General features: G+C 33.7%; 2 protein-coding genes across 2 annotated transcripts; one reads left to right on the forward strand and one right to left on the reverse strand.

Moving 5' to 3' along the window:
• Positions 1–280: 280 nt before the first annotated feature.
• Positions 281–7,640, forward strand: LOC136823051 (glutamate receptor ionotropic, NMDA 2A-like). Its single transcript, XM_067079346.1, has 6 exons — positions 281–496; positions 907–1,316; positions 1,709–2,100; positions 4,953–5,488; positions 6,403–6,566; positions 7,068–7,640. Exons 1-6 carry the CDS (start codon positions 281–283, stop codon positions 7,513–7,515), a joined length of 2,166 nt encoding a protein of 721 aa, XP_066935447.1. The 3' UTR covers positions 7,516–7,640.
• Positions 7,641–8,839: 1,199 nt separating this feature from the next.
• Positions 8,840–18,949, reverse strand: LOC136823049 (LIM and SH3 domain protein 1-like). Its single transcript, XM_067079344.1, has 3 exons — positions 18,319–18,949; positions 12,976–13,187; positions 8,840–10,043 (listed from the first exon to the last, which is right to left on the reverse strand). Exons 1-3 carry the CDS (start codon positions 18,821–18,823, stop codon positions 9,918–9,920), a joined length of 843 nt encoding a protein of 280 aa, XP_066935445.1. The 5' UTR covers positions 18,824–18,949; the 3' UTR covers positions 8,840–9,917.
• Between the last annotated feature and the right edge of the window lie 1,612 nt (positions 18,950–20,561).

Here is a 20,561-nt window from a genome sequence, read left to right on the forward strand (position 1 = left end):
TTCAACGTTCATCTAACGTTATATCGACGTTCTGAACAATAGATAAACGGTGAAACAACGTTATGTGCCAGTTGATAAACCACTCCTTGCCACCGGTCTCAGCTGCTGACTAAGCCATCATTTTTCAAAGTCTTCAATCAGTATTCTACAATAACATATATAATTTCCACATGAGTTTCTGTTTGGGTAGATTCCACTATTTAATATAACTAAACTTTTTTCATTCGCCTTTATTTTAGGTATTTTGATTTTTTTCAATTCTTTTGATATTTGATTCATAATGAGAGCGTCTCGAAAACGGATTTTTCACTTTATTTTGGTTTTGATACTGAGGACATTACTTATCGAGCGATGTTTTGTAAAATGTATTACGCCCAGCACGCCCTTGATATGCAGGAGTAGTAAGGGCGGCAACTTGAACGAATTGGTAGACTGTTTGAGAGGGACTGGAGATGAATCACGTGATCAAATTGAAAACCATCTACCAAATAAGAAGGTAATATTTTTCATCACTTATGTTCCCCTTTAAATGATCATTTTTCTAAAAGTCTTCTAGCAGTGTTAATATAAGGCCATAGGGGGGTACTAGGTTTCCGAGGTGACGGGTATATCCGAGCCAAAAATCGAAAGTTGACTCTTAGAGAGAGAGGAAAAATTGGTACATACTTTTATAATGGTGGAAATTACGGAAGCTAGGTAACTTTACCAAGCATGAAAAACTTTTTTGTTTTGAGCTCATTTTTACATAGGTGTTCCCGTTTCATATCAGACACACATTTCATATTTCAAAAAAATGTTTTTCTTTTTTAATTTCTGATCAATCTTGCTCCACATCCGTGTCAATCCAATGTGAAAAAACTTGTCAAACAAAACAAAACCTTTAACTCGTCTTTTGCATCTATTTAGCTTGACCAGACCAGCCAAGAGGACTTACAAATATTGCACCAGTCATCTTGTGATATTCATAAATTTATCCAACTTTTTCATCAACCGTACATTTTACTGACCCAACCCGATGTTTCCCCGATATGGTGTCCAGCAGCAAACGATTATCAAATTCATGAAATCCGAAATACAAAAATCGGTGAAATCGGGAAACACTTGCAATATTTGAAATCAACTGGAATCAAGATTTTTGTTTGTTTATTGCCAATGGTGACGACACTAAATGTTATACACGCAGCTCACATTGTCGAGGTTTCGAGCGATGACTATTTGTGGATTTTGCTGGAAAACGAAATTTCGAAATTTGATGTTGAATTTGAACCGATCAATGTGTTTTATTTGCAAACAAAGAACGAAAGTTTTTGTCCAATGTAAGTAAAACATCAAAAGACAATTTTTATTTTTAATATACCGAGAGTTCTCCTGGTCCTCCTGTTGTCGACGAATTCTGGGCTAAATATACGAACCTATAATTATAAAGTACGCATGCACTGTCTACTGATAATAAAATGTAGTAAATCGACTTAGGAAGACCAGGTAGTAACCATGCAAAATAAAAGTTTCCGAAAAGTTTCCCTCCCTGGACACCCAGGCAAGGATTGGAACTGATATCCTATGCCATTCGGGCTGGAACAATATCAGGCGGGAAAAGGGAGCTTAGAATCTAGGTAATCGTACGAAGAGAGATGGAAAGCACATTTTCACCAAAGTTTCATCACTCTTCAACGAGGCCCATCTTTGATATATTCTTTTTAAACTTCAGGTCCAAGTCATCAGAATTGCAAACTCAATCTGTATTGACAATCAAACAAAAATCGAAAGATCATCCAACAAGATCCACATTACAAACCATTGGAAAATTCTCTGAAAACAAAATTGAAAAATCAGATGAGTTGATTCGATACACGACTAATTTTCGTCCACAATTTTTTATCAAATATCCTCAAATTCGAATAGTTACTGCAATCGATCCTCCATTCGTATCCTCCATTCCGTTATACAATGAGAAATGTCATGGTCGCAAATGTATGAAATATGTGAAAAATCTACAAATGGGAGATAGGAAAGTAGAAACCTTTTGTTGTGTTGGTTTGTGTATTGATATGATGTCATATTTGGAAACTGATATGAAAGCACAGTTTGAAATTTGGCTTGGTAGGTGAATTACTGGTGAATTTATGGGATGAGATGAAGTTTTTTCAAGCTCTTATTTGATTTGGTTGGTCGTTAACCAGTAATAAAACAATTTTGTTACTTTTTCTAAAGAATGCATCATTTCTAATTTCTCAAATTACCAATCATTAAAGTATCTTATAAAAACTCCATCTCATCTGGAATGTATAAACAAAACGGGCCCTTCCTGAAAGATGGGGGCTGGAGGATAGACTATTGTCCAGGGGTTATATTGATGTTTTTCCAGGGGGGTTTGACCTTGTGAGGGGGTTAATTTCCAAAAACTATTTCAACACCCACCCCAAATATTCAATTTTTTTATTGAGAGCCCAATACTACAATCATGGACAAAATATTTGAGACAAAGGGGATTTCCCTGCGAAATTTCAAACACCACAAATGATTTTGAAGCGCGTTAACTTGGTTAAACTACAGTTGGAAAGAAGAGTTAAATCTCAGGATTTAAAAGCTCAAATTTCAAACTTTAAATTCTGAAAAATGTTAGAATACTAAAATCTCAATATATTTCGGCCATGATTGTACTTTCTTTTGATTTGATTGCAAGTGTGAGTGAGTTTTAAGGTTTTTTAAAATAGGCCGTGGCCAGTGGATGGTTAAATGTTCAAAAATAAAGAACAAATTCAAAATGTCTTTGACCAAGCTTTGGCAATTGATTTTGGTCAATTTGAGGGGCTGAATCCGAATTTGAATCTTACTAAACGTGAAAACCCGCAGTTTTTGTGTAATTTTTCAATTTTTTGCGTTTCCAGGCAAAATTGCAAGGCTTGAAATACCATGATTTTTGGGGGGTCTTCAAATTAGAAAAAGACCTATACCACGCTCTTCAGACTGAGCAAAAAATTAATATTACTTCAAAGTCTCAACTTCTCTAGATCAAAAGTTATGGGCATACTTGTGGTGAAAAAAGGTGTTTAATTTTGCATAAATTATGCAGATTGTGGAGAAATTCCCTGTTTTCCATCAGTTTTTGACCACAAAAACGCCCATAACTTTTGATCTAGAGAAGTTGAGACTTTGATGTAATATTTTTTTTCTGCTCAGCCTGAAGAGCTCTATCACGTGATATAGGTCCCCCAAAAATCATGAATTTTCAGGCATTGCAATTTTGCCTGGAAAAGCAAAAAAATCGAAAATTACGCAAAAACTGCGGGTTTGCAAGCTTGGTAACATTCAAATTCCAAATCAGTACCCTCAAATTGACCAAAATCAATTCTAAAAGCTTGGTCACGGACATTTTGAAAAAAGGTGAAACGTTTTGTTGGCACTGGCCATGGCCTAAAAGGTTTTAATTTTTTAAGGTTTTTTAAGGTTTTTTAAGGTTTTTAGAGGTTTTTTGGAGGTTCTTCAAAGGTTTTTAAAAGGTTTTTTTAATGTTTTTAAGGTTTTCAAAAGGTTTTTTATAGGTTTTGCAAAGGTTTTTTAAGCTTTTTTGAAGGCTTTTTAAAGGTTTTTAAATGTTTTTTATGGCTTTTTGAAGGTTTTCAAAAAATTTTTTAAAGGTTTTTAATAGGTTCTTCAAAGGTTTTTAAAAGGTTTTGTAAAGGTTTTTTTAAAGGTATTTAGAGGTTTTTTAAAAGTTTTCAAAGACTTCTAAAAGGTTTTAGAAAAGGTTTTTTGAAGGTTTGTTAAAGGTTTTCAAAGGTTTTTTAAAGGTTCTGCAAAGGTTTTTAAAAGGTTCTTCAAAGGTTTTTAAACGATTTTTTGATGTTTTTTGTAAGGTTTTCAAAAAAAATTTTATGGGTTTTGTAAAGGTTTTTTTAAGCTTTTTTGAAGGCTTTTTAAAGGTTTTTAAAGGTTTTTTATGGCTATTTGAAGGTTTTCAAAAAGTTTTTTAAAGGTTTTCTATAGGTTCTTCAAAGGCTTTTAAAAGGTTTTGTAAAGGTTTTTTTAAAGGTTTTTAAAAAGGTTTTTGAAGTTTTTTGGAAGGTTTTCAAAGGTTTTTCAAAGGTTTTTTTAAGGTTATCAAAAGTTTTTTTGATGTTTTTTAAGGTTTTCAAAGGGTTTTTTATAGGTTTTGTAAAGGTTTTTCAAAGCCTTTTTGAAGGTTTTCAAAGGTTTTTTGAAGGTTCTTAAAACGTTTTTATAGGTTTTGTATAGGTTTTGTAAAGGTTTTTTAAAGCTTTTTTAAAGCTTTTTTAAAAGGGTTTTTAAAGGGTTTTTAAAGGTTCTTCAAAGGTTTTTAAAAGATTTTTTGATGTTTTTTTTAAGGTTTTCAAAAGTTTTTTTATGGGTTTTGTAAAGGTTTTTTTAAGCTTTTTTGAAGGCTTTTTAAAGGTTTTTAAAGGTTTTTTATGGCTATTTGAAGGTTTTCAAAAAGTTTTTTAAAGGTTTTTTATAGGTTCTTCAAAGGCTTTTAAAAGGTTTTTAAAGGTTATTAAAAGTTTTTTTGATGTTTTTTACGGTTTTCAAAGGGTTTTTTATAGGTTTTGTAAAGGTTTTTCAAAGCCTTTTTGAAGGTTTTTAAAGGTTTTTTGAAGGTTTTTTAATGTTTTTTGAAGGTTCTTAAAACGTTTTTTATAGGTTTTGTAAAGGTTTTTTAAAGCTTTTTTAAAGCTTTTTTAAAAGGGTTTTTAAAGGGCTTTTAAAGGGTTTTTAAAGGTTCTTCGAAGGTTTTTAAAAAGTTTTTTATAGGTTTTTAAAGGTTTTTAAAGGTTTTTTCAAACGTTTTTTCAAACGTTTTTTCAAACGTTTTTTAAACTAAAATTGCAGACTTTTTCGTTTACTTGCCATATATATTATTTTGAGACAGACTTAATTTATTTTCACGATACTACCTACAAACAAGTTTTTCTAATTTTGATTTTATTTATTAGTGGAAGATGGCTTTTATGGCGCTAAAATTAACGGCACGTGGAATGGAATGGTCAGTGACGTCGTTCAAAATAAAGCTGACGTCATCATTGCGCCCTTCTTAATGACACGGGACCGACTTTTAGCTTTAGACTTCACAGACGAATCATATTTAAATGGTGGAATGGCACTAGTAACCGTCGCACAGAAATCTAACATGACCCTTTTCAATTTTCGAACATTCCAGCCTCTATCCGCTTCAATGTGGTTTGTTTTGTTATCCTTGACTTTAGCGGCTAGTTTGATTGTATATTTTGCTGAGAAGTTGTCTATCAAAACACCTGTGTACCCACTATGGGAGAGTGTCAACTATTTCACTGGATTGGCTTTTGCCCGTGATATTGGTGCATTGAATCCAGTGAAATTGGGTTCGAGAGTGATTGGAATTAGTGTAGCTTTGTTTATGCTGATTGTCATGTCAACCTACACTGCTGTTTTGACATCCAATATGGTAGCCTCAACTGTATCACTACCCATCCATGGATTGAAAGATGAAAAGGTTTGATTCGAAATTTGAACGGTTTTTTTTTGTAAGAGTTTAGTTCGAAAATACAGTTGAGTCTCTTCAACTCGAATTTCTTTAACTCGAATGAACGGTTTTTTTTTTGTAAGAGTTTAGTTCGAAAATACAGTTGAGTCTCTTCAACTCGAATTTCTTTAACTCGAATAACTGTTTAACTAAAAATTATAAATTTTACTCCGTATCTCGAAATTTCCTTCAAGGTTTTGTTTTTACATAAGTGTTCCTGTTTCATATCAGACACATAGTTCATATCAGGACAGTGTCTTGCTATTGTTATATTAATTATGCTGATATGATGAGTAAAAAATGTTTTTCCTTTCCTTTTTCTGACCAATCTTGCTCCACATCCGTGTCAATCCAATGTGAAAAAGCTTGTGAATTAAAATGAATAAGCAAACGATATCACTCGTATTTAAAAACAAAACCTTTAATTATCGTTATCGGACTATCGATGATTGAACAAATTTGCGTTCCCTGTGCATTTTCGAGCTATAGAGATTCCATCGAATTTTTCAGATGAACTCTTATCAAATCCTCTTAATTTCACTGACGAGACTCAAATAATTCACGAGATTTAACCTGAAAATTTTTATTTAAAGGGGAAACTTTTTAGGCAATTGGCGAAGTTTTTTCTAATGTTTCTGCCGAACTTTGAAAAAGGAATGTGGCGAAAGTTCCTGGGGGTAAATAAATTACTCGAAAAAATCACCTACACCTTCCTAAAAAATCACACAAAAATAAATCACAAAATCACGAAAAAATAAAAAAATCACAAAAAAAACCACATAAAATCAAAAAATCTCGTACATTTTATTTGAGTAATTTACCCCTCGAAAAGTTCAACCTGATGAAAATTTTAGCCTTACCGCCCTTCTTATGTTTGCTTTCAGATTATAAATCCGACAGCATCTTTCAAGTTTGGAACACAATTGAACACAGGATATGTTGAATATTTTGACCCTAAACGAGATCCCTCATTTCAGAAGACATTTCTTTTTATGAAGAGATATAATTATGCTGATACGTCACAAGCTATTAGAGATCTTAAATCAGGGTAAGTTTCTTGCCAACTAGGAGTAAACCGCCCTGACGCCCTGACTATCCGCTTGTATAATTTCCCGCGGTTACTGACCCTCTAAAACAGACGATAGCATCGTCTACTTGTCAACCGACTTGATATATCATCATTATTGTTTTGATTTTCTGATTTATTTTTGCAGACTAAGCAGGGGGCGGGAACATAAGGGCGGCGGGCGTATGCATGCATATAAGCTCAGTAGGAGAACTAGGACATGTTGGTACGAGGTGCTTCCCTTTCCATGAAATGTGAAATTCCTAAATTTTCTGAACATGACCATGATGGTACCTTAAAAGGTTTCTGTAGGGTATCTTTGGGACGAGATGGAGCTTTTAGAAGCTCTTATTTGATTTGGTTGTAATAAAACAATTTCGTTACTTTTTCTATAAAAAAAAACTCTATCTCATTTGGTATCTTTGACAGAATCAATATTTAAATAATTTTTTAAAAGTTTTCTTCATCTCTTTTTTTTCGTAGGAAACTGAATGCAGTGATCAACGATTATTACATTCTACGTTATTACATGGTCCGACAACCCGACTGTAGTATCCGAATGGTCGGTAAAGTCGTCCCCGACGCCGGATACAGCCTAGCAATGCGGAAAGGCTCGACGTATAGAAACATCTTATCAGAGCTCGTCCGAAAGTATAAATACGACGGAACTATTGAACGACTCCAGATGAAATGGTTTAGTAACAATTGCCATGATCAGAATCGTGGGCACCAAGCGGCCGAAAGAGCCGGTATCACGTCCTTTGGGGGCCTACTTATAATCGCAAGCTTTGTTTGTTTTTTATTGATACCGTGTTTGTTTTGTTTTGAAGTTGTTCGAAAAAGATTTTCAAGCGAGGATAAGGAGGTCAGTAAAATGGGCCTTGGTGAAAAAGCGATGTTGATTTTGCCTGGTAGTGTCCGAAGAAGATAGTTCATGACGTAATGTTTTCTAATCTTGTGACAATAGTGTGGAATTATAAATTTTCTACAGTATATTGTCTCCAAAACTTGTAAATTTTGATTTTTTAAGTCATACACATTGATAGTAATTTGATGTCGGTGCTATGCTTTTGATCAAGATATTGCGAAAAAACTTTAAACCACCGTAGGGACCAGTAGAAAGATGTGACTCAATTTTGATTGAATAAGAATCATGCAAAAACCTCTTTTGTTAAGAAAATTATCTTTTGGGAAAAAAACTAGATATGTTAAAACTTTAAAATTTAACGCTCACTATTTTCTGAATTCAATAGAAAGACTTCAATTTGGACGGACGTTTTGGGGGCCATATACTGTAAATGTCCACAGCATCTCTTGGTTGTCTAAATATAGGTTTATGGCAACCAAAAGTTTTGAAATTTTATAAAATGACTGTTAAGATAATAATGTTTTGATTAAATTTTTGAAGACAATTTTCATTACAAGGAATAAATTCTATTTGGGTATAGATTACGCTGTGAGAATTTCAGGGTAAAACTTTATTCAATCCAAAGATGTGAAATTTCAAAATCATTATTTCCTACACATTTCCCATTAAAAAGTTACAAATTTTACCGTATTTGCTGATACAAGAATGATTATTGTGTATAAAGTTCGTTTTCTGTTGTAAGCTACACGTTTTTTTATAAGAACACAAAGCTTCGATGGCAAAAATGCCAAGAACAAGTTAACAACATTTTAAGGCTTCACGGACTCTAAAAAACCCAATTTCTCAAGAAAAGGGACAAAATACAGGTTTTTTTTATAAGGAACCTTAACTTTGCTCTGAGTCTGGAGTTCCTTATTTTTACAGAGAATTTAAGCCTCAAAGTTCCTTATTTACATAGCTGCTAAGTTTGGATAACCATCTCTTACTGTTCCTTAAAACTTGTTTTCTTATTCTCAGCCTGAGCAGTTCCTAAACAATTCCTTATTTTTTGGACCATTTTCAGCCTCGAGTTCCTTATAAACGTGTTCCTTATATAAAAAAAGAACATGTTAAGAACATTGTTAGGCTGAAAACTCAAAAAGTTAAGAACATCCGAAGGCTTCAAAAATCTTTTATAAAATATTTTATAATTCTTATAAGAAAACGTCAAGCTGGTAGCAAAAGAATTCCAAGGGTGTGATATTGTTTAATTTTCGTTGAAAAGATATTGATTGGAGTGAGTAGAATATTCTGAAATAAAGAATTAATTTTTGAGAAATTGAAAGCTAGAAGGGAACTTAAGAAGAGCAAGTTTCTGGTGTGGAAAATAATTAAGACAAAGATAATATACGTATAAAATGTCATTTTATTATCCATTATTTTATAAGCTGAAAATTAATAAACAAACACACAAATTTATTGATTTTCGATTCAGACACAGACTAGCTAAACAAAAAAAAATGTATATATAAGACAAAAGAAACAAAAACAGTACTCCGTAGCATTCAACAACAGAAAAATTTACAAAAAAAAATGGTTTAAAATTTATTAAGTTATTATCATACGGTATGGGAATATGGGAGACTCGTATTTTTTTGCAAACAAGCTTTGAATATGACGTAAGAAAAAGGTTTGATCAGTGTGTCCGAATAAAAAGTAGAACAGATTTTATATGGGCATAAATTCATAAAATTCATTCATCTCATCAAGTTTGGAATAAATTTATTGAAAATGATTAACTACTACTCAAGGCAGGTTTTGAACATGAGAAACCAATGAGAAGGTAATAAAATGGGACAAGCTGGAGTTTTTACAAGCTCTTATTTGATTTGGTTGGTCGTTAAGATGTAAAAATAGAATCTTATTACTTTTTCTAAAGAACGCGTCATCTCTATCACTTTAAATGACCAATTAGTGAAGTATCTTGTAAAAACTTCAAGGCATCTCAATAAAATTTGCTAATTAAATGAGCGTTTCATGTAAATTATGTTCCGCTTTTTCTTGGACACACGGTAAAACAGTTCTTTCAATACGCTCAAATTTGAGTTGAATATTAGCTGTTACGTAACTTTGTAAAAGGACGGACGGACGGACAGAAAATTTCTAAAATGTATACACATAAAAAAAAGCACAAAAAATAAACGGGGAAAAATGTTTACGTGACTCAATGAAAGTCAATTGGGTTTAATTACGAATTTACACAACAAAATTTTTCTCTCAATAAAGAACTTTCAACTTTAATATGGTTATTTAAAACTGTTTAGAAACAGCCAAAAAGTAAGAGATATATATGAAAAAGAGTTTTCTCTAAAACGTGTTATGAAGAAAAAAAAAAAAATGAAACAAAAAAAATTATTAACATAAAAAATATTTTTTAACTTTGCTTTTTCATGTGTGAACGTATACTTGATTTTGATGCAAAATTTTTAAGCTTCTTCGACGTAATTGGAGGGCAACATACCGCTTTCGCCAGTGCGTTCGACAGTTCCCGTCATCCATCCGGCGTCGATCGATTCGCCGTTAATGATAATGTCTCCTTCTTGGAAAGACACCTGAAAAATTGGGAAGGTCGAATATTAAAGGCTATTCGACGCCATATTTAAAACCCATTCACTTTAAGTATGCACTATTTATTGCTGCAACATGAAAACCAAGTCAGCCTAATTCAAAATTCTTCTTTAAAATGGAAATAAAATATTTAGATCGACAGGTTTTTTTCCTTCCTTCAATCTGAGTTTCTCTCTTAGACAGTTCAAATATTTTCTAAGTGTACTCTTAGTTATGTTCAGAAGCTAATTATGATTAGAAACCAAACATCTTGACCACAAACCCATTGGGTCATGGCGACAAAAACTACTAATAGACTATAAGTTTTCAATTTACAGATATCTTCGTCAAGAACCTTACTTCTAGCCCTAATGAGAGGTGAATTTGAAATTTATCCAGAAGCTACCTTGTCTTTTTCAGAGAAATGACTTTTTTTTATTCAAAAATGTCAAGGTTTAGGAAAAAACGCATGAAATTGGGGACTTGAGGCTTCAAAAAAATTTTCAAAAATGAGAGGGCAAGAGGTTTTTCAAAAAACCATTATGCTTACCTGGGGGCTAGGTCCCTACCATTGCAGTTGCCAGCACTGATCTGACCCTAAATAGATCCAGTGTAACTTAACATTGTGGAAAGGGGTCTGAAACCCTGGACCATTCCCCTATTTAAAAATATCACTTGCCCACACAATTTACAGTCGAAGTTTACCAACCGTTCATAAAAAGCAAAAAATTTAAATTTCTCTAACGCCAAAGACAAAAATCTTTTATTAAAGAAGGTTGGTTGGTTGGGGGGGGGGGTTCACACCATGTTGTCCACCCCAAACCTCACACTGACCTTTACTAAAATCATTTAATGCCTTTAATCCTACTTGCTCGGTGGGGAACACCCCCCATGTTTTTTTCTGCTGAATTTCAACCACTTGCCCAATTCTTTCAAATTTTTCCTTCTCCACAAACTTACCCAAACACATGGTGGATATTAAAAAAGAAATCCAAATATTATAGTAGAGGGCATTTTGTAATATCGCTCGATTGTGTCCGAAAGTGTCCGAAAAAAAATTTGGAAACTAAGTTATTTTGATTCCCCTACCCCTTAGCTTTCCAAAAATGTATAAGACGAGACCAATTAAATTTGTTGTTTTACAGGTCAAGCTACCCAAAAAAGAGGGTCGGTCGGTCGGCGAAAAATTAAAAATAAAAGTAGAATTTCTCCTATAAAACCTCCTAAAAAGGGAGCAAAAACTACTACATTTTGATAAAAATGCGAAATATAAAATAAAAAGACACAAAGAGCTCGAATTCATGGATAAAATGAAAAATTGAACATGAAATTCTCAAAACCTTGGAAAAATACCAAAGTTTTGAAACTTTTGCAGTCTGTAAAGCAATAAAAATAAAATGTACAACCAAAATAAACTTTATTTTTATTTCAGTTTACTTTAAAGGGACATTAAAGTAGTAAAATGTAAACATTGCGCGAACCACGTGTCATTAAAGAGAACAATTAAAATCACGTGTCCAAAACAAACTTGTAAAACAATTGAACAATCAAAATTAGCCATATTTAGTTTTATTTTTTATTTTGACATGTGACATTTGTTTTGATTTTGTATCCGCTGCATACAGTTTGTTTACAAATTTCGCAAGTACTGTTATGTCCCTTTAAGGGCAGAAACTTTCGCGATTTTGATCTTTTCCCGCGACAGTTTCTTCCAGGTAAGAAATTAAACTTGAAAAAAGCGAAACTTTTTTTCGCGAAAAATAAACTTTTTTGCACTGTTTGCTAAATTTTTGCGTGTTTTATGAGTTTTTGTTATCAAAAAAGGTAAATTTTATAGGAATTCGCGAAATTTCTATCTGTGAAATTTCGGATAAAACCATAATTTGCGAAACTTTTAAACTTTGCGAAACTTTCTGCCTTTAAAGTATGTGATTTCAGGGTCAGTCGGGCCCTAGTCTAGCAAGCTAGACGACTAATTTATACATAGTAGAAATAAAGCTAAAAGTAATGAATGGAACAATTTTAGTCGTCTAGAAACCTTTGTGCACTAACTCCAAACAAAAGAAAAGTGTCAATATTGCAGTTATAATTTTTTCCTGCTCAAAATAATTCTTGAGAAAAAAAATATGTGTGGATTTGTGTATTGAAAGTTTTTCATTTGAGTTGATTTCGTTTTGAGAGTTTGTTGTTGCTTGATAAATTGTTTTCTCGCTACGCAAGTTTCTGCGTAGCTAGCCCCTGTATCTATAAGGCTGGAACACCGGATTCTTCCAGTCGTTTATACAAACTAAATCCCGTATTATTATTATTAGTATTGGTATTATTAGTATTACGCGCATTATAAACGACTCCAGTCTAGTCGGGCCCGTAAAACAACGAATCAAATTGGTCTCGCCTAACAAGTGCTTTGACCAAAACAACCGAACGACCTAAAAAAAACAAATTTCCCCCTACTATTACAACCGCCCCAAAGTGTCTAAATCTTAAAATTTCAAATTGCCATAAAATCTGAATCCCTTGTCCAAATCACTTGAAATGTTGTATAGTAATTCAGATGGAGATGTGGAATAAAGTGTGCATAACATTCCCCCCATAATCCCTTCATGTTCATTTCTTGACCTCAAGAGGCGATGGGCCATTTCTTGTTTTTTTCTCTCGCAATATCGGGCTGAATTTTACGAAAAAATCTTATGCTATAGCATTTTTTTATTGAATCAAGTTTTATATTGATGTGACAAATTTTAAAAGTCGATTGCAATTATCCAAAAAAACATAAAAAAATGTTTTAACTTATCAGCGTTTTACTTTTTGTAAAATTTATTTTTGTGACACTGATAAACATCTGCATATTTTACGCAGTGCAGGTGCTATCCGATTCAAATGATTCACCTTGTAAGCCCAATGTGTAGAAGACAGCTGCACTCATAAAAACATTACCTCGTCCTCATCAGCTGCAGCATAATCATAAATTGCAACATATCTTCCACCACTCCCTCCCGCTGCTGGTTCAGGTAACGCTGGCTCGGGTTCAGGTTCGGGTTCTGGCTCAGGCTCGTACTCTGGTTCTGGATCATATGTGGGTGCTGGTGCTTGATGTACTGGCTCTGAACGTGGTGTATATCTGGTATCTTCAAGTGAAGAAGATGAACCTAAAGGAGGGATAGAGAAAGGAATATAAAAAAGGTGTTTTATTTGTATAATTTTGCTTGTAAATGACTATTTTGTATCAACATGTGTCAACTACAGCAGGTATTTGCAGGGTATTTAAAAGTATTACTAGAGAATTTTCAATATTACAATCTGCATCATTAGTGTAATATTAAAGTACCTCAATCAATTAAGTAAAAATTTGAGTCAAAATTAGAATCCTGAGATATTTTCTAAAGCATTGGTTTGTTTTGTAGTTTCTGCTTTGCAAAGTACTGTAACAACCAGAAATCTCCATTGTTGATTTTCAGACACAATCAAAGTAATAGTTGTGGCACAGTACAAAGTGCAATATTGAATATATTATTCAGAAGTTCAGATTTTTAATCATATTTTTAGGCAAAATATTGTACTTGGGTAAAAGTGTGATCACTGGTTTATTTTCAACTTGAAAAATATTGACAAACTTTTCTCTTTCCATTAATTGTGTCATTTTTCTTTGTTTTCTTTTTTCACATGTTAAAGGGACATTAAAGTAGTAAAACGCAAACATTGCGTGAACCACGTGTCATTTTAAAGAGAACAATTAAAATCACGCGTTCAAAACAAACTTGTAAAACAATTGAAACAATCAAAATCAACCATATTTTTTATTTTTTTTTATTTTGACATGTGACATTTGTTTTGATTTTGTATCCCGTTGAATACAGTTTGTTTACAAATTTTGTCAGTACTTTTATGTCCCTTTAAATATGAAATATGAAATACAGGATTTATGTACATGTTTTTAGCTGATCATTCAGGGGGGGGGGCACGCAGTTACTACAAGACATGATGTGTAGTAAGTGCTTTTTCAACACTTTTTTTCAGGACCATCACCCTTTGCAGTTACTACACCTTGGTAGTAACTGTTTTCAGAAAAGATTTCCAGGTACCACCCCTGTTTTTGAGTGATATCATCAAAAACATGCTCGAAATTACCCTAAATTGCGATTATTTTTCAACCTAAAGCCATTTTTGTGCTATATTTTCTTTTAATTTACTTGGTTAACAGCTGTTGAGAACATTTTAATGATAATTAGGGAAAGCATAATTTCAAAGTTGGGTCTGAGAAAAATTTCAAATTTTTTTTTCGTCCATTTATAACAAAAATATCTTTTTTAACAAAGAATTTTTTCACAAAAAAAATCATTTTTTGTGAAAAATTTTGAAAGTTCTTTAAAAAGAATTAAAATATAAGCACTTACTACACCAAAAGTGCTAGTTTTAGTGTTTGGCACCACCCCCAAACAGCAGTTACTACACTGTGTAGTAACTGTTTTCATAACTTCTGAATACAGTACCACCACGGTAGTAAGTGTCATACTGTCTTGTAGTAACTGCGTGCCCCCCCCCTGGATCATTGTGTTAAATTTTACCAATTCTTTGTAATGGGGCAGGGATTTGTATTTTGGTGCTTACCATAATTTGGTCTAGAATCAACATCCTTCATGTAATTCTGACACTCTGTTTTAGAGCTGGGAATAATAGGGATGTCGGAATCCCTGTTTGAAGCTGCTTCTTTTCTTAGCGGTCAGAGAAAAACAAAACTTTTTCGATCGGTGATTCTGAAATTCCAATTCTGAACTTCTCACTACATTGTAGTGAGAGCTACAATGTCTTTTTGTGTGCACAGACTTTTTAAAAGCAAACTAACTTTTTTAAATAATCAATTAGGTCTATAAGGCAATTACTTATTTTCTGGTCTGACTAGTCTAGCAAGCTAGACGACTAATTTATACATAGTAGAAATAAAGCAAAAAGTAATGAATGGAACAATTTTAGTCGTCTAGAAACCTTTGTGCACACTAACTCCAAACAAAAGAAAAGTATCAATATTGCAATTATAATTTTTTCCTGCTCAAAATAATTCTTGAGAAAAAAAATATGTGTGGATTTGTTTATTGAACGTTTTTCATTTGAGTCGATTTCGTTTTGAGAGTTTGTTGTTGCTTGATAAATTGTTTTCTCGCTACGCAAGTCATGGCCCCCGGCGTGCGCATCGAATTGAGGGGGCCAAAAAAATATGTCGCCCACCATGGTTGGGCGACGAAGAAAATTTTCGACTTTTTGCCCTTATTTCACCCCTCTAAACGGTATATATAAGATTTTTCAAAGTAAAAAAAAAAATACTTTGCAAAATATTGGGGGGGGCCATGGCCCCCCTGGCCCCTCCGGTGACGGGGGCCATGCAAGTTTCTGCGTAGCTAGCCCCTGTATCTATAAGGCTGGAACACCGGATTCTTCCAGTCGTTTATACAAACTAAACCCCGTATTATTATTATTAGTATTGGTATTATTAGTATTGCACGCATTATAAACGACTCCAGTCTATGGTCTGACGTTTTTTTTGTAAAAATAAAATAAAAGTAAAATTGACATTTTGAAAACCTTAATTTATTTTTGCTCTTCCAAACCCCTATGAGAAAGATTTTTTTTAGAAAACTTCAGTCTATATGGGCAAGGAAAGGAAGGGAAAAGAGTACAACAAACTCTCATTTTCAAATGTGCTTCATTTCAAACTTTTTTTTTATATCTGGTGTTCTGGGTTCCTCAAAGCATATATCTTTTATTTTCTCTGACATTAGATTTTGAAAATAATTTTACTTTAATTTTTTCTTCCATCCTCCGGTCCAAAAAATCATCTCTAAATGTCTGTAAACCAGAAAATAAAAAAGTAGTTGCCTATAGATCACAAAAACGAGTGGTGAGAAAAATGTTGATCATTTTGCTGGTCCCCATGTGACGTCATAACTTTTACTGGGGCTTGAAAATGAAAGTGAAAATTAGAAGCTCAAATATGGCTCAAATGAAAGATATTTATCCAAGGATTATCACAACATCTACCTAAAATTCAATATTTGAGGAAGCTAAAGGAAAATAGCTCAGAAAATGACGACATCGACAATTAAAAAGTCCTCAAAATCTGAAATTTTTTTATTTCATTTGAAAGAGGACCAGCTTGGGAACAAAAAAGATTTTTTCGCAGCCGACCAGGTGAGTGTTTTTTTGTCACACTGTGGACCGGAAACAAAAATATTTTTCGGGTTCGCCCCAGTTCTAAACATGGGTGTAGTATTCCACTTGGCTGAGTGACATAATTACAAGAGAGGAGGACCTAGGATTTAATTCCGGATAAATAAATGTCTGGGAAAATCTCAAGGAACTATCAAATGGTAATTTTTTCAAGGATGACGGTGCATGCTGCGATAAAATTTTTGAAAATTGATTGAAGAGGTGATTATTAGAAAGTATGCCATTTTCTTTTCATCCGCCCACCTTGTTGTATTTTGTTGTGTATAGCTAAAATAAAGTAACGTTTTTCTCCACCTGCAGTCGTGTTCTGTGAAGAAAAGCTAAATAAAAAAGCTATATATCCAGATGGTGTCAATCAAAGGCGATGGAACAATTGCGATACGATTGTTGAACACAATCGGATCTCAATCAAACAGCCAATTTCTGAGTAATATTCAATTGCAGTCGAACTATGTACGATTGAGATTTGATTATGTTCGATTAGTTCAATAAGATATTGATTTCAATTAAATTAGCCGTCGATGTCGACTTTCCTGTGAAAATGAGCAAAAAATTTTTGTCAATCATTTTTGCCTGCATTACATCATTAAAAAAGCTTCAAGCATAAAAAATAAAGTTTCGAAATAAATTAACTTTTTTTTAACCGTTACGTCAGATTTGCCCCATCGAATTCCTTCATTTTTCAAACGACCAATGACCTTACAAAGACCTTTGAAGCTTTAGCTTGGGCGGCCAATACGCCATTGCGCTCTTCCAGTTTAAGTCTGTTACAGGGGGTGAACGACGGCAGAATTCTGAGGCAAATAGTTTTTTTTGAAATTCCTGGATTTCCAATACAAAAACAATCGAAACTACTGGATTTCTAATAAAAATCAGTTAATTGGTGGAAAAATTTGGAGTGTTTTTTTATCTGACCATTCCTGTCGTCCACCCCCTATATCAAATTTTTTCTGGAAGAGCAGGGAAGAGCCAATTGGAAAATCAAGTAAGAGCGAGCGTGCAAGTACCTTACAAGACGAGAGTGATTAATGTGAGTGAATGCAATTGAACGTAATCGAAGAAATCGAATAGCAAATCCTGGGTAATAGTTGATTACGATACGATTGCGCTCAGCAATCAAATGACAATTATTTGATTGTGTTCGTTCAATTGATTCGCAGTTTGATTCGTTCGATTGACACCGTTATATATTAAAAAACAATTTGCCTTTTCAAAATTCTTCTCACTTAGCTCTGCTGCACAGGAAAGTCAGAGGAAAACATGATGCGGACAGGTGAGGCAAACAGAACAATTTTTCTATGCCTGCCATGAGCATATCTATGAAACATACAATAAGACCGATTCACATCCTAATATAATTGTACTACAATTATATTAGGATGTGAATTGGTAGCTAGTAATTTTCTAATTTGAGTTGCCGTGATCGTGAATGAACCAACAATTGACCAGACGGTGTCAATTGAACAAATCAAACGCCGAATCAATTGAACGCAATTGAACACAATCGAATAATTGCAATCGAATATTATCCAGGATTTGCGGTTCGATTGCTTTGATTACGTTCGATTGTATTCGATTATGTTCGATTACGTTCGATTGATTTAGATTTTATTCGCTTTCGTACCATACTTAAAGCGCTCGGTCGCCCACGCTAAAAAGCTCTATCGGAGTGATCCAATTTAATTCAATCACAATCAAACTCATCGAACACAATCGTAATTGAAGATTAATCGAATGTAATTGACAATCAATACCGGTGGAACATAGTTAACTATTATTCGAACCAATCTAACCTTACTCGAACGCAATCAAACACAATTGAATATTACCAGCCAAGGAATCGGCCGTTTGATTGAGATTCGATCACGTTCAACAATTGAATCACAATTATTCGATCGCGTTCGATTACATTCGATTACGTTCAATTGCGATTTTTGTTCAAAGTTGTTCGATTGACACCGCCTGGATTTGAACTTCAATTTATCAATTGTGTTTTCTATCTGGCTATGTTTAATTGACACCATGTAGAATATGTTGAAAATGTTGTAAATAATTTACCATCAGCTTCTCGAGATCCTGGTGGTGCAGTACCCCTGTATGAAAGATCGCTAGCTTGTTGTTGTGTTTTCTTCGTTCTCATTGTTTCAGGGTCATCAGTAACAGATGTAACTTTTCCCTTTTCCTTAATGAAATCTTTTTGATATACAACGCCGCTGGCTTGTTGCTGTGTCTTTCTTGTTCTCATGGTTTCAGGGTCATCAGTAACAGCCGTAAACTTTCCCTTTTCCTTAATAAATTCTTTCTGGTAAACAGCCCCACTCTGATTTGTTGTATTTTTCTTCAAACGCAAATTTTCTGGAGTATCAGCAACAGCTGTAAACTTGGTAGTGGGATAGTGAGCACTACAGTATGGAAGCTTCTTGTATCCCTTGTAGTTTTTCATGTTCAAGGTCATACCACAAGATTCGCATTTGAAACAACCCTTGTGCCATATTTTATCCAGACAATTTAATTTCTCTGTAGGATATACAGTCTTATTGCAACGTGCACAAGGAGGATTCATCTTTACAAATTGATATCTCCAAGATAAATTGCAATATCCAGTTGACAAGTCAACGTGAAACGTTACAAACAAACTCTATGACACAAATTGTTTAGCCACCTCCTATACGAAATACCAAGTTCGAAATGAGGGAGTTGATTCGGGTCCATGCCACTTTGTCAGTTTATGCGGCAACTGGTATAGATGCTAACACAGTGCTGATAAATTTATGAAAACATTCTTTTAAAATTTGACACTTAAAAAATCTTCTTAAAGTTGAGATCACAGTGCTTTCTATTAAATCAATATTATTTTATGAGTCAAATTTTCTTAATGTCTTTGAAAATGTGTTGCTTATTTCCAAAATTGCTAATTTTGAAGTTAACGAGAAATTCCGACCTTTGTTGGAATATGTTATTGAGCGACCAGTTATGAGCAAAGCGTCTGCACTTTATGACTTTTTGACGTGTGTAAACAAACAGTGCTGCGAGAGGAAATACGGTTTTTTTTATAAGAACCAAGAGGGCTGTCAATATAAAATCTCGTACAGTAAAGATTGCATCATTAATAGCATAATTAGCATAGTTATGTTATTGTTTCGGGCTCCAACCCTGACCCTAACTGGGAAGATCGATATTCTTATAAAAAAATTTTCTTATAAAACATCGATATTTATAAAAAATGTTTCTTTTAAAACATCGATATTTATAAAAAATGTTTCTTTTAAAACATCGATATTTATAAAAAATGTTTCTTTTAAAACATCGATATTTATAAAAAATGTTTCTTATAAAACATTAATATTCTTATAAAAAATGTTTCTTATAAGTTACCTCTGAGCTTTCTTTTGTAGGAGCCGTATTCATTTAAAGCCATATGGACTTAAAAAAGGCTTAAAATTCCATTTTCTTAGCCATTTCTGACCAAAATGAGCCGTGTGTGTTTTTATACTGTATCGACTTGGCCTATGCAAGCCTCTATTAAATGCATATAAAACAGAATATCTCATTCCAGAAAGTGTCAGAAAGGCTTTGTTTTATTATGACCACAGTGGTTTTATCAATTAAACACCAGTTGATTGGATTAAAATTTCAAAAATAATTTTTAGTGGCATGTCATATTACAGAATTAGAGAAGACAGCCTACATCTTCTTTAAATGGCAAAGACAAGTCACCGTAAGTCCCCGCTGACCGATGTTTCCCCCCACGTTTTAATTCAAATTATGGAAAGATTCAAATAATAGAAGTTCGAATTAGAGAAGATGACTGTACAAGTGAATACACATTTGCTAGCCAAAACCATGCCCTATTACTTTTACATGAAGGCGTTACAATTGGTACCAAAAGACACCCCTGTGTCGTAATCCCGCTGAGACCCCCACCCACCGAACTGGAGAATTCGGCCATAATTTCATCCGCAGTGAGAATTTGGAAAATTACTCTACAATTCCAGACCCACCGGAAATTAGCTGGAAAGAATTGGACCCCAAAACACCACCCCTGGATTTTTTGAGCTGGGAACAATAGAATTTCTATCCCCATTGGGATTTCGATGTTCGATTTTTGATAGGAAAATTTTAACCGGAACTGTGAGACAGGGGTGTCAAAAATTGCGATCGTTGCTTCATTTACGATATTTAGTCAGTTATGGGTGCTCCCAAAAGGTAGGGTAGGCCAATAAGTAGTCTAATGGGACCCCAATCGGGATACCCTACCTTTTAGGATGAACACCCGTCCACCCATCGGTTTAGTCTGATAA

This window comes from Clytia hemisphaerica, unplaced genomic scaffold, assembly GCF_902728285.1.
Source record: "Clytia hemisphaerica strain Z4C2 unplaced genomic scaffold, Clytia hemisphaerica genome assembly, whole genome shotgun sequence".
Lineage (NCBI taxonomy): Eukaryota > Metazoa > Cnidaria > Hydrozoa > Leptothecata > Clytiidae > Clytia > Clytia hemisphaerica.

Bases quoted from the DNA above. Each gene is read 5' to 3' on its own strand.
- LOC136823049 (XM_067079344.1), bottom strand. From the start codon at position 18,823: ATGAATCCTCCTTGTGCACGTTGCAATAAGACTGTATATCCTACAGAG. The intron at 13,188-18,318 runs GTAAATTATTTA...TCCCTCCTTTAG, and splicing joins AGGATCTCGAGAAGCTGATG to GTTCATCTTCTTCACTTGAA. The intron at 10,044-12,975 runs GTAATGTTTTTA...CCAATTTTTCAG, and splicing joins CTGCAGCTGATGAGGACGAG to GTGTCTTTCCAAGAAGGAGA.
- LOC136823051 (XM_067079346.1), top strand. From the start codon at position 281: ATGAGAGCGTCTCGAAAACGGATTTTTCACTTTATTTTGGTTTTGATA. The intron at 2,101-4,952 runs GTAGGTGAATTA...TTTATTTATTAG, and splicing joins ACAGTTTGAAATTTGGCTTG to TGGAAGATGGCTTTTATGGC. The intron at 5,489-6,402 runs GTTTGATTCGAA...GTTTGCTTTCAG, and splicing joins ATGGATTGAAAGATGAAAAG to ATTATAAATCCGACAGCATC.